Raw genomic sequence first — 14,614 nt, 5'->3', positions numbered from 1 at the left:
GGTCATAGGAAAGCAACAAAAGACTATAGAAATGTGAAATTTGCACCAAATAAAAGGAAAACCCTCCCAGTTTCTGTAGGATGATGTGGCAGCATGTGCGCATGTGCAGATGATGACATAACACCGTGTATACAGCGGAGCAGCCCACGGCCATGCCAGTCAAGATGTGGACGGCGGTTCGAAACCTTGGGCTTGCCTGGTCAAGGCACATATGGAAGTTGATGCTTCCAGCTCCTCCCCCCTTCTCTCTCTCTCTCTCTCTCTCTCTCTCTCTCTCTCTCTCTCCCTCTCTCCTCTCTAAAAATGAATAAATAAATAAATAATGTAAAAAAAGATGTGGACGGTACAGAGGAAAGTTCAGTGTGTTCTGTGGCTCGCTAAATTCGAATCTGTGACCAAAGTGCAATGTGAATAGCGGCGCATTTATCACAAAGCGCCACCACATAGGAATAACATTACTTGGTGGGATAAGCAGTTGAAGGAAACCGGCAGTTTGGTGGAGAAACCCCGTTCTGGTAGGCCATCAGTCAGTGATGAGTCTATAGAGGCTATATGGGATAGCTACCTAAGGAGCCCTAAAAAATCTGTGCGTGAGCCCACATTGAACTGCACTGAATAGGTATGAAACTGGGAGAGTTTTCCTTTTATTTGGTGCAGATTTCACATTTCTATCATCTTTTGTTGCTTTCCTGTGACCGGTCAAAAGTGCACCATGACTTTATGGACACACTGTATTTACAATGGCCAAAGAGATAAAGACATACATAAAAAAAAGTGGGCAGGCCCTGGCCAGTTGGCTCAGAGGTAGAGCATAGGCCCAACATATGGAAGTCCCAGGTTTGATTCTGGCCAGGGCACACAGGGGAATCACCCATCTGCTTCTCCACCCTTCTCCCTCTCCTTCCTCTTATCTCTTTCTTCTCCTGAAGCCAAGGCTCCATTGGAGCACAGTTGGCCTGGGCACTGAGGACTGCTCTATGGCCTCTGCCTCAGGCTCTAGAATGGTTCTGGCTGCAACAGAGCAGTGCCCCAGATGGGCAGAGCATCACCCACTAGTGGGCATGCCGGGTGGATCCTGGTCAGGCGCATGCAAGAGTCTATCTTTCCACTTCTAACTTCAGAAAAGAAAATACAAAAAAAAAAAAAATTGAAGGAGAAATAAAGAGCTTCCCAGGTAAGAAAAACTAAAGGAGTTCAGCACCACCAAACCAGTATTACAAGAAATATTAAAGGGATTTTATTAAGAAGAAAGTGGGGGGAGGAACATAAATATGAAAATCAAATGGCAGTAACTATGTACCTATAAATAATCGCCTTAAATGTAAATGGCTTAAATGCTTGAATCAAAAAACATAGGATAGCTGAATGGATAAAAAAAAAAAAGATTCATACATGTGCTATCTAACAAGAAATCCACCACAGACTGAAAGACATACACAGACTGAAAATAAAGGAACGGAAAAAGATATTTTATGCATTGAAAATGAGTGGGTACAGGATAAAACCAAGGAAGAAATCAAAAGGCACCTTGAGACAAATGAAAATACGACAACCTGGAATCTAGCGACACAGCAAAATGAGTTCTAAGGGAAATTCATAGCAATATAGGCCTACCTCAAAAAAAATCTCAAATAAACAATTTATCCTTACACCTATACAAACTATAAAAAGAACAACGAACAGCCAAAAGCAAGTATAAGGAAAGAAACAAAGATCAGAGCAAAAATAAACAAAATAGTGTATTAAAAAAATACAAAAGATCTATTAAACCAAGAACTGGTTCTTTGAAAAATAAAGAAAATTGATAAACCTTTAACCATACTCATCAAGAAAAAAAAGAAAGAGGAACCAAATAAGTAAAATCAGAAATACGAAGAGAGGTGAGAGGTGACAGTTGACACCTCAAAAATACAAAGAATTATAAGAAAATACTATGAATTATATGCCAGCATTCAGACAATCTGGGAAAAAGATAGATAAATTCCTATAAACATATAATCTTCAGAGACTGGATAAAAAAGAATCAGAAAATCTGAACAAATCAATTACAACTAACAGAATCAAAGCAGTAATAAAAAACTCCCAACAAAAGTCCTGGACTGACTATTTCCCAGGTGTATTTTACCAAACACTCAAAGACTCTTTCTCAAACTATTCCAAAAAATTCAAGAGGAGAGAAGACTCCCAAGCTCATTTTGTGAGGCCAGCTTTATCCTGATTCCAAAACCAGATAAAAACATCACAAGTAAATTATAGGTCAATATTCCTGATGAATATAGAGGCAAAAATCCTCAACTGCTAAATATTAGCAGACTGAATTCTTAAAAAAGATTATATACATAAAAAATAGTCCTACACCATGATCAAGTGGAATTTTAAAAATCAATTAACATGATGCACCACCTAAGTAAAATGAAGGATAAAAATCATATGATATCAATAGAAGCACAAAAAACATTTGACAAAATTTAGTACCCAGTTGTGACAAAAAAACTCTTCGTAAAGTGAGAACAGAGGGAACATACCTCAACATAATGAAGGTCATATATAGCAAACATGCAGCTAACATCATACTCAAGAGAAAAAACTGTATCGGCTTTCCTTAAAATCACGGCCGATACAGGGATGTCCACTTTCACCACTGTTATTCCACCTAGTATTGAAAGTCCTGCTACAGCAGTCAGACAAGAAGAAGAAATAAAAGGTATCTGTATGTGGATAGGTTAAGTTAACTTTATTAAAATCATACTGCCTGAGCCGCGGTGGTGCAGTGGATAAAGCATCAACCTGGAACACTGAGGTCACCAGTTCAAAACCCCGGACTTGCCCAGTCAAGGCACATACAGGAAGCAACTACTACAAGTTGATGATTCCCTCTTCTCCCCCCCTTTTGCTCCCCACTTTCTCTTGCTCTCTTTCTCCCTCCCTCTGAAAAAATAAATAAATATAAAATAATAATAAAATAAAATGTCCCTACTATGCAAAACAATCTATACATTCAATTCAATTCCTATTAAAATACCAGTGGCATTTTTTACAGAATTAGAACAAATAATCCAAAAATTTATATGGAACCACAAAAGACTCTACATACACACAGCAATCTCTCTCTTTTTTTTTTTTTTTTTTTTGATGACCTCGTTTATTACATGTTTGAACATTCTTGAGATTACACTCTTGCCAGAGATAAATGCGCTTGACATAAAATAATAATGTTTCATTCAGGGAAATGTGATCTTGATCACATTTAAATCTTTTTTTAAAAATTTATTTATTAAATTTAATGCAGTGACATTGATAAATCAGGGTACATATGTTGAGAGAAAACATCTTTAGATTATTTTGACATTTGATTGTGCTGTATACCCCTCCCCCAAAGCTAAATTGTCTTTTGTCACCTTCTATCTGGTTTTCTTTACACACAGCAATCTTTTTTTTTTTAATTTTATTTATTGATTTTTAGAGAGAGGGGGGAGAGAGAGAGAGGGAGAGAGAGAAGGGGGAGGAGCAGGAAGCATCAACTCCCATATGTGCCTTGACCAGGCAAGCCCAGGGTTTTGAACCAGCGACCTCAGTGTTCCAGGTCGACGCTTTATCCCACTGCACCACCACAGGTCAGGCTACACACAGCAATCTTAAAACTGAAGAACAGTGCCTGACCTCTGGTGGCGCTGTGGATAAAGCGTCGACCTGGGATCACTGAGGTTGCCGGTTCAAAACCCTGCACTTATCTGGTCAAGGCATATATGGGAGTTGATGCTTTCTGCTCTTCCTCCCTTTCTCTCTCTCTCTCTCTCCCTCCCTCCCTCCCTTCCTTCTCAAAAGAGCAGAAAAGGTAAAACGAATTTTAAAATTCTTACAAGCTGCTGTTATTTACAAAAATACCACACACACCCTTTTCTCTCTCTCTCTCTCTCTCTCTCTCTCTCTCTCTTTCTCTCTCTCTCTCTCTCAAATTAAGTGAGAAGTGGAGGCAGAGACAGACTCCCACATGAACCCCTACCAGGATCCACTTGGCAATTTCCCTACCAGGCAATGCTCTACCTCTCTGGGCCTATTTTAGTGCCTGAGGAAAGGCCACGGAGACATCCTCATCACCTGGGGCCAGCTTTGCTCACCTTTAGAGCCATGGCTGCAGCAGGGGAGGGGAGAAAAAGGGGGAGGGGGAGGGATGGAAAAGCAGATGGTCGCTTTTTCTGTGTGCTCTCACTGGGAATTGAACCCAGGACTTCCACACACTGAGCCTACATACACTCTACCTCTGAGCCAATCAGCCAGGGCTTCCCCCCAACACATACACAAACAAATCCTGTCTGCCTTATTTTTGTGTGTGTTCTTTCCCTTTACTCTACATTTGAAAATACTGATCCTTCTCCTAGTTCTCTCAGAGTTGTAGTGTTCCATTAAACATAGAGTGTTTCTTCCTCTCCTTTTTGGCTATTTTACTGTTTAAATCTTCACACTCTTTACTGTTGAGCTCTGTAACCTGCCCTGTTCCTTTTCATCATTTTGGTTTAGACAACTTGCCATCATCTTCCTCAGTTTATACTGAGCGGCGTCTCTGCTGGAGTCTTCTTAGAAAATGTTTTCTTAGCACGAGCAGTTCTTTTTATTCGTGACTAAATTTCAGAATTTTTTTCTGTTCTGTGCTCAGTTCTTAAAAGTTAACAACTTCTGGAAAATAGAGCACTGTCTTTACCCTTCAGAATTTTTTTTTATTGAATGTATTGGGGTACAGGTTTTAAGTGTATAACTCAATAAAACATCGTCTGCACACTGTATCATGGGAGGGTTGGGGGATTGGATGCTAGAAGGTGAAGGGATTAAGCAAAAAATTGTATATCTATATATAAACACATAGGCACAGATACAATGTGGTGATACGCTCCTGAAATTTAAGTTGGCACATTTAAAAAATTATATCTTTGTGAAGGTTGAAAGAGAATATAATGTCAGAGGCTGAAAAGAACTTCTGGAGATCATCTATGCATTAATTACCCTCTTACGCTGGTCGTTCTCTGTGAGGCATCCTCGCAGAAGCTTGGTGAAGTGAGGGTGTAGAGTGGTGGAAGAATAGCAGGCTGTAGAAAAGATAGGTTTAAATTCCCGCTATATAATTTTCTAGCTATCTGAACCTAAGTTCTCTTATCCTTGGTCGGTTTCTTCTGTAGAATGGAAAGAATATGACCTGCCTCCCTAGCATGGCAGAAGGCACTGATCAGGTTCAGAATATAAAAAAGCATCTCCACTGTGTGGCCACAACCGCAAGGGCACACAACCAAACAAGGTGAGCCAAGCAGGATATCAGCCCTTACTTGCCCCTTAGCCAGGCTCTCTGGTGCAGTACATAACCTGAAACCTATCCAACCAAGGTGCAGAGGTATATCATCTTTCGATCGTTAGGAGCAAGCCTGGGGAAGGGCAAGGCAGAGGAACAGTAATGGGTCTGCCTGGTTGTCGAACAGCAATTTAGTACCTTAAGAAAGCGTCTGCCGGCCTAACCTGTGGTGGCGCAGTGGATAAAGTGTCGACCTGGAAATGCTGAGGTCTCCAGTTTGAAACCCTGGGCTTGCCTGGTCAAGGCACATATGGGAGTTGATGCTTCCAGCTCCTCCCCACCTTCTCTCTCTGTCTCCCTCTCCTCTCTCTCTCCCTCTCTGTCTCTCTCTCTCCCTTTCTCTCTCCTCTCTAAAATGAATAAATAAAATTTAAAAAAAAAGCGCCTGCCTTTTTACCTTCTAACTGATCTTGCTTTCACACCTACTCTTCTGTATTTTCATCACACCACTAAAAATGTCATATTAGCATATTAGCTCAAAGGCGTCACTTCTTGGAGAAGTGCGCAGGGAAGCACTCCCTTCTCCTTGCTGGTCTTGAGCCCCTACCTTCTGCCTACTCGCAGATTGCTGAAGCATTTAATGATACCATGAATAGGAAAACATCCAGAACATGGCACAAACACTGAATTTCTTACTTGTTTCTCTTTTACATTCCTTCAAAACAGTCTGGCATTTGTCTAGGCTTTCTCCTGCTCTTTTCTGTTCCTGGAGTTTCCATGGTAGAGTACTTGTCCCCAAAAGAGGTGAAAGGTGCACCATTGAGATATGAGATAAAAATAAAAGTTTTATTTATGTTTATCTTAAAGGGAAATAAATTAAGCTTTTCTTATATTTTGCAGGGAGATTGAGAGTACTTTATGGAGATGATTATGAATAAATATGTATAAACTGAATGGGCATGCTCAACATTTTTTCTCTGACACAGGTAGATAATAAAACTGAAGACTACTGCTCAATTCTCACATGTCTATAGCCACTGAATCCTCTGAATGCAGTCACATTTGTTACTCTTCTCTGGCTTTTTTTTTCCTTCTTCTTTTTTGAAGTGAAAGGAAGGAAGATAGAGAGACAGACTCCTGCATGCACCCCACCAGGATCCACCTGGCAACCCTGTCTGGGGCTGATGCTCTGCCCATCTGGGGCCATGCTCGCAACAGAGGTATTTTTAGCACCTGAGGTAGGGGCTCCACAGAGCCATCCTCAGCACCCGGGGCCTATGTGCTCAAACCATTATAGCCATGGCTGCAGGAGGGGAAGAGAGAGAGAAAGGTCGTGGGGAGGGGTGGAGAAGCAGATGGCGCTTCTCCTGTGTGCCCTGACTGGGAATTGAACAATCGAACCCAGGACTCCCACATGCCTGGCCAACACTGAGCCAGCTGGCCAGGGCCTCGTCTCTGCCTTCTTTAGATTTATATAGTAAGCTGTAGTCCCCTGCTTTATATTCCAGGACAGAGCTGTTATAAATCTTGTGGTAAAACTTGCTCCCCTTCCCTTAACCTCTTTTGTAAAATGGTTATCTTCTTAGGATATAAGACGTAGTAAACTTTTCCCCTAAAACCGGAATAATTCATATGAGGTAATTTGTAATTTATAATAAACTCAGATTGGGACCTTTTTGGTTTCATCCTAGAAATTCAGTAAAATAAAATAGGAATGTGTGCTCTGGGTCCAGGTGGCCTGGGCAAGATGACGTTAGCAAACGACTTAAACCTTTCGGTGCCTTGGTCTTCTCATCTGTGAAATGGGAATAATGAGAGTACCTGCCTTATCAGGTTAAGGTGCAAGTTAAAAGAATTAATAATATTCATGATGGTGTTAGAAGAATATCAGTTGCATAATATTTAATTACAACAGAAGTTTGCTGCCATCACTGCTATAATAACCATCCTTATCTTCATCTCTAGGAGAGGTGTGGTTCACACCCAGGCCTGTGATGACTCTGAGCTGGAGTTCGAGATAGATTCTCTTTCCTCTTTCTCAGCAAGTGTGTACTGGTGGTTTCCTGAGTATCGGGGAGTCTAAGTGTTGGATGCTCCAATCCATTGTCAAACCTTGTACTTCTTCCTGGTGAGCTGTGTCTCCCATGTCACCAGCTTGTGCCTCTAGCAGTCCGCTTTGCAGTGGCTTCGGTTTCTACTTCTCTAATCGATATAAAGAGCTTTGCTGTTACAAAATCACTAAACATTTTGCTGTTGAGAATTACTAAACACTGTGGATTTCTAAAATATCCATTCGATATTTTAAGGCAGAAGGAGGCTTTTCCTGCAATATTAGTTTCACATGTTATTGCTGTCAATTCCTTGGTTATTATTCCTCCTCTGAACGGTTTGCTTATTGTTCATAGAGATCTACTTACGTGTATTTCGCCCTGGGGTGATTCCTCCAGATTGGCACAAGGTGTGTTCGGCCACCTAATCTTCACAAAGGATCCATTGTCTCGTACCCAAAGTGCAATCTTATGAGACTGCTGGACATCCTTATGGCTGGTTTAATATTCTTTTCAACAAATTGAAGTATTATAGAGGGATAGAAGTTCTGAGTGTAATATGTGTGAAAAACCAGCAAGTTTAAACATAATTGTTTTACTATTGAACACTTGTGTATTCTTTCACCTCTCTCTGAAGAAATGGTTTCTGTGAAAGCTTAGGAAGTTCCCAGAATATTTAAGCCATTCACATTTGTCTATGGTTGTAGTCCAGGATATGGGTAGGAAGAAAAGGGGTAAGGATAAGGACATGAATTTCTTCTATACTTCCTCCATTCAATCCTTTTACTTCTCATACACAGCTGATATGACTTTAAGAGCCTTCAATTCAAGATAGAGCCTGATGAAGGGAGGTACTTCCCAGACCAGTGGCTGATTCTGCCAGGCCCCATGAGAGAAAAAAAATGCAATTTTTAAAAAATACATGACTGTTCTTTAAAGATTTATTCTGATGTAAATTGTTCTATGTCTTAACAAAACTGCTGTGTTTTATATCTAAACTTATACATGATTAACAAAGTCATAATTTCATTTTTCCAACATGTGGGTTAAGAATAAAACCTTTATGCTGGAATTGAAACATTGTATTCTCCAGACAAAGGAAATGGACATTTACTTGGCTGTTATTGCTGCTTTCTTTGCACTAATGACATTATGAGAGCTCTTTGAATAATATAATTTGAAAATATTATTTGTGTTTCAGGTCATGCAAGACAAGATAATTTGCCTTCCAAAACGAGTTCAGCCGTCTCAGAACTACTCTTCTGTTTCGAATGTCTCTCAAGCAGCGGCCGTAACCACCCCGCTGCCTCCGCCGAAACCATCTCCGACTAACCCCGTCACTGTGGAAATGAAGGGACTGAAGACAGACCTGGACCTTCAGCAGTACAGTTTTATAAACCAGATGTGCTATGAGCGAGCCCTCCACTGGTATGCCAAATATTTCCCTTACCTTGTCCTCATCCACACCCTGGTCTTCATGCTCTGCAGCAACTTTTGGTTCAAATTCCCTGGCTCCAGCTCCAAAATAGAACATTTCATCTCCATCCTGGGGAAGTGTTTTGACTCTCCCTGGACCACACGGGCTTTATCAGAAGTGTCCGGGGAGGACTCAGAAGAGAAGGACAACAGGAAGAACAATGTGAGCAGGTCTAACACCACCCAGTCCGGTCCAGAAGGCAACCTGGTCAACTCTCAGTCGTTAAAGTCAATTCCTGAGAAGTTTGTGGTTGACAAGTCCACTGCCGGGGCTCTGGATAAGAAAGAAGGGGAGCAAGCCAAGGCCTTATTTGAGAAGGTGAAGAAGTTCAGGCTGCATGTAGAAGAAGGTGATATACTATACGCTATGTACGTTCGCCAGACTGTACTTAAAGTTATCAAATTCCTAATCATCATTGCATATAATAGTGCCCTGGTTTCCAAGGTCCAATTTACAGTGGACTGCAATGTTGATATTCAGGACATGACTGGATATAAGAACTTTTCTTGCAACCATACCATGGCACACTTATTCTCAAAACTCTCCTTCTGCTACCTGTGCTTTGTAAGTATCTATGGACTGACATGCCTTTACACCTTATACTGGCTGTTCTACCGATCTCTAAGGGAGTACTCTTTTGAGTATGTCAGGCAGGAGACTGGAATCGATGATATTCCAGACGTGAAAAATGACTTTGCTTTTATGCTTCACATGATAGATCAATATGACCCTCTATATTCCAAGAGGTTTGCAGTGTTCCTGTCTGAAGTGAGTGAAAACAAATTAAAGCAGTTGAACTTAAATAATGAGTGGACTCCTGATAAACTGAGGCAGAAGCTACAGACAAATGCTCACAACCGGCTGGAACTGCCTCTGATCATGCTTTCTGGCCTTCCAGACACTGTGTTTGAAATTACAGAGCTACAGTCTCTAAAGCTGGAGATCATTAAGAACGTAATGATACCAGCCACCATTGCGCAGCTGGACAATCTCCAAGAGCTCTCCCTACACCAGTGCTCAGTCAAAATCCACAGCGCGGCCCTCTCTTTCCTGAAGGAGAACCTCAAAGTCTTGAGCGTCAAGTTTGATGATATGAGAGAGCTGCCCCCCTGGATGTATGGACTCCGGAATCTGGAAGAACTGTACCTGGTTGGCTCTCTAAGTCACGATATTTCCAAAAATGTCACCCTTGATTCTCTGCGAGATCTCAAAAGCCTTAAAATCCTCTCTATCAAAAGCAACATTTCCAAAATCCCTCAGGCAGTGGTTGATGTTTCCAGCCACCTCCAAAAGATGTGCATTCATAACGATGGCACCAAGCTGGTGATGCTCAACAATTTAAAGAAGATGACCAATCTGACAGAGCTGGAGCTGGTCCACTGTGACCTGGAGCGCATTCCTCATGCTGTGTTCAGCCTGCTCAGCCTCCAGGAACTGGACCTCAAGGAAAATAATCTGAAATCTATAGAAGAAATTGTGAGCTTCCAGCACTTGAGGAAGTTAACAGTGCTGAAACTCTGGCATAACAGCATCACCTATATCCCAGAGCATATAAAGAAGCTCAGCAGCCTGGAGCGCCTGTCCTTCAGTCACAACAAAATAGAGGTGCTGCCCTCCCACCTCTTCCTATGCAACAAAATCCGATACCTGGACTTATCCTACAACGATATTCGCTTTATCCCACCAGAAATTGGCGTTCTACAAAGTTTACAGTATTTTTCCATCACTTGTAACAAAGTGGAGAGCCTTCCAGATGAACTCTATTTCTGCAAGAAACTTAAAACTTTGAAGATTGGGAAAAACAGCTTGTCAGTACTTTCACCAAAAATTGGAAATTTACAATTTCTTTCCTACTTAGATGTCAAAGGCAATCACTTTGAAATCCTCCCTCCCGAACTGGGCGACTGTCGCGCTCTGAAGAGAGCTGGTTTAGTTGTGGAAGATGCTCTGTTTGAAACGCTGCCTTCCGATGTCCGGGAGCAAATGAAAACAGAATAACTTATTTTTGTTTAAAGTTTGACTGAAACATGCTTCTACCAAATACAGTATAAATAATTAGGTAGTCTTAATGCCTTTCCTATTTTATGTTTTTTTTTCTTTTCACACAAAACAAAATGTACACAAAAATTGAATAAGGAGTATGTATTTTTTAATAAAAATTTAATTGTATTTTTTCAGTATTAATATTTTAAAGTTTTATTTGTCCTGGAACCTAATGTACCTATCATTGTTTTCTACTGACAGAAACAGATGGTTCCATCCAGTTGTTGTTTTTTATTTTGTTTTGTTGTTGTTGGTGGTGGTGGTGGTCTTTTTCAGTTCATTCTTATGAAAGGGATAGAATTTTAAGTTGCATGCTTTTTGCTATTTTTTTAAATAGAGGAAGATATTTTGCCAAGGTCATTAGCGTGTTTACACCTATACAGTTCCTTGCTTCTGCTTCTGTTGTCATTGTGTGTACCAAGGAATCTGTGCTAGTTATTTTAATACCAGCTGCCTTCTCCATTGGCCAAGCCCCTCATTCTGTAAAACACTCTTTTCTGGAGTTTAAATTCACATAAGTGCATTGTCACAGACTATGATTTTTAAATTTACTCCCATCTCGAACAGAACCCTAAATTACATTTTATATACCTGACAGTTAAGGTTTTCCTTAGATAAGGATTTTTTAAGCAAGTGAAGACAATAATCTTCCATAGTTGGCATGTTTGAATTGGTCCTTTACAATTTAACTGATTTCCATTTTTACTAACATTTAAAAATATTTGAAAACTAAGTAGAGAGGCCCCCCCCAATCTCAATATAGCTATGTAGCACTGGTGAACAACCTTAGAGAAAGAAACTAGATTTATTTTAATTAAAATAGGTAATTAAATTTAAAAATTATAGAATTAGAAACCTGGTTTGGATAATTTAATCATCTTTGATATCTTGATATGTAAATACATCAGATAGGGGAAAATTCACTATTAAAGCACTCTGTTAAAGAGCTGGTGCCCGCAGTCAGGCCCGCTGGTTCCTCTGGGCAGAGTGGCAGGGGATTCTATTCAAATTCTGCCTGTTGCACAAAATAATCCACATATACATTATATGTTAATCAGTTTCCCTCAAGTCTGCCCTTGCTGTGAGTGCTTGAGATGCAAGCACAGGAACCCTAACTACTACTCTCTTTGGCTTAGAATAAGTATCTCATATAGAATGGTTCTGTTACATTTTGCTAAAATGTGAATAAATTGCTAAGTGGATGTCACTTAGCAATAATTTTACCTGATGATTAGTAGAGCTTTTATGTATCTTTGTACTTAAAAAATCCAACATAGTATGGGTCTTGAGCAAATTTTTCACTAACTGTTAAGCTGTGTGGATCAGAAAAATGAAAACACTATTTGTGCCCTCAATCCAAGACCATTGCTACTGATCATGGAATTTTTTTTTTTCTTTACCAAATCACATTGACCATTTTGCAAACCCTGTTCTCCTCTAAGAAAGTTTTGTGACTTAACAATAAGAGAAAGTAGGAAGATGCTTTGGGGTTTCAAAATGCTGCCTTTAAAATTTGCTCCTTGATCCTGGTGACTTTGCTCAGTGCTTCTTTGAGTCATACAAAATACAGCTAGAGCAACTACTCAGCAGATACCTGTACCTCAGTCGTGTTTTTAATGTTGCAGTACATCATGGGGTGAAGAATTTGGGAAAAAGTTGCTTTTTGCTTATCAAATAATCTAATCATGTAAACCAAAGTGCTTCACTATTTCTGCTCTATTAGAATGATGATTTTATATAGCTGATTTATTTGGACCTGTACTTGAAACAATATGTCTAAAATAGTAACATGGTTATATTTCTTGTAGGATAAAATACTCAATTCCAGACTACTGTTAGGATCCTGGTTATGAACAATGTGCTATATTTAGAAACATAACCCTGTTTTAAATAAACAGACAAGCAAAAAACCTGGAAAATTGTCCGTAGCTGAGCATGACAAAAATACCCTGTTGCAAGATAAACTTCAATAACTGTTCAAACACTGGGTGCACTATTTTTATGTATAAAATTTATAGTTATTTTCTGTATCACCCTCAAAAGGGATCTGTTCAGGTTAAAAATCATATTTATGCTGAAGTCTTTATCTGGTGTTAACTCAGTCTCATGGATTCATAACTGAAGTAAGTTGCTAATAATTATTTTATCATTTATAACAATTGCTCAAATTCCAAAATAATTTGCTTTCTTAATGATTTTGCAGGCTGACCCTTAACCTAAGCTCTAATATCCAGTGAATCAGTATAATCCTATGACTTTATTTTAACTAAAAAGGAAAATTCATAGATATTTCTATTAGGTTTTTATAAGAATTCAAAATCCTCAAACTTGATCTTGAGTCAAAATTTTCTGACTCTGGCCCTTTTAATATTATAGATTGTTGTTCACATTCTTAAGTAAAAAGCATTCAATTACAGTTTAGCCTTTAAATGGGAAACTCAGGTAACAACTGCTGACTTTAAAGTCCTTTAACAGATCAACTTCCTATAAAAGGGTGTTTACCTAATCTCTTTTCATATTTTACAAGTGCTCTTGCTCCAAAAAGAGCAGCTAGCTCTGTTACTCCAACCTCTATAGGATTCATGGGAAACTGCTAATGTAAATATAAAAGCACCATATGTAGTAAAACTCCTATGGCTGCTTGAAGCCCATAGCAGGTATACTTTTGGTCTGTTTCAACTGTTAAGTGTAGAACAGTCTGGCTGATGGTCTGGTTGAAACAGAGCAAAAAGTAAATCCCAACAGAACTCACCTAAGACCACACCTCAGAAAACTAGTAATGTGTTGTTTTCATTTTGTTCTGTTTTTTTTTTTTTTTTTTTTTTTTTTTTTTTCATTTTTCTGAAGCTGGAAACAGGGAGAGACAGTCAGACAGACTCCCGCATGCGCCCGACCGGGATCCACCCGGCACGCCCACCATGGGGCGGCGCTCTGCCCACCAGGGGGCGATGCTCTGCCCATCCTGGGCGTCGCCATATTGCGACCAGAGCCACTCTAGCGCCTGGGGCAGAGGCCAAGGAGCCATCCCCAGCGCCCAGGCCATCTTTGCTCCAATGGAGCCTTGGCTGCGGGAGGGGAAGAGAGAGACAGAGAGGAAAGCGCGGCGGAGGGGTGGAGAAGCAAATGGGCGCTTCTCCTGTGTGCCCTGGCCGGGAATCGAACCTGGGTCCTCCGCACGCTAGGCCGACGCTCTACCACTGAGCCAACCGGCCAGGGCCATTTTGTTCTGTTTTTAACAACACTTTTAATATAGAGGTTCTCGATATAGTGAAACCTGTTATTTGCAAATGTAATGTTGTTTTTATTGTTCACCCACCTTTCCCCTGCCATGTATTCCCCATGTAGCTATGGTAATGAGTTCTAATCATTTACATGACATCCTGCCTTTTCAGAAAGTATGGAGAATATGCCTGCCAGGATTTAGAGGTATTTCCTTATCTATCTCTTAAGCCATCTTTGTCAAAAGGGGCTTTTAAACAACCTGGAATCTTCCTTGGTTTACTTGGGATAAGAAAGTTCAAGTTCTTACAATATGATCTGTGATATTACAAAAGAGAAGATCTCTTTACATCTCGTTGCCATTTTCTCCAAGAGTAGCTTTACTTTTATTTATTTTCCTAATTCTGTAAGAAAAGTTCATTTTTAAGTAGTTTATTTTGCTCTCTATAATTTCATACTAAATACCAGATCAATAGTAATGACATATTTACTTAAACAGTGAACATTCATGATCCAGCTGTATGAAAACTGTCAGCAGTACTTTGTAGT

General features: G+C 40.0%; 1 protein-coding gene across 1 annotated transcript in view; it reads left to right on the top strand.

Annotated features, from left to right (window-relative positions):
• The window catches only part of LRRC8C (leucine rich repeat containing 8 VRAC subunit C), a 105,186-nt gene extending 91,811 nt beyond the window's left edge, over positions 1–13,375 (top strand). Inside the window, exon 3 of the mRNA XM_066376845.1 lies at positions 8,528–13,375. Coding sequence (XP_066232942.1) covers positions 8,528–10,801 — 2,274 coding nt within the window. The 3' untranslated portion in view covers positions 10,802–13,375. The remainder of the gene's footprint in view (positions 1–8,527) is intronic.
• Positions 13,376–14,614: the final 1,239 nt, after the last annotated feature.

The sequence above is a fragment of the Saccopteryx leptura genome, chromosome 3 (assembly GCF_036850995.1).
Source record: "Saccopteryx leptura isolate mSacLep1 chromosome 3, mSacLep1_pri_phased_curated, whole genome shotgun sequence".
NCBI classification, from domain to species: Eukaryota; Metazoa; Chordata; class Mammalia; order Chiroptera; family Emballonuridae; genus Saccopteryx; species Saccopteryx leptura.
Note: the sequence above shows the minus strand (reverse complement) of the source record. Positions and strands in the feature narration are given on the sequence as shown.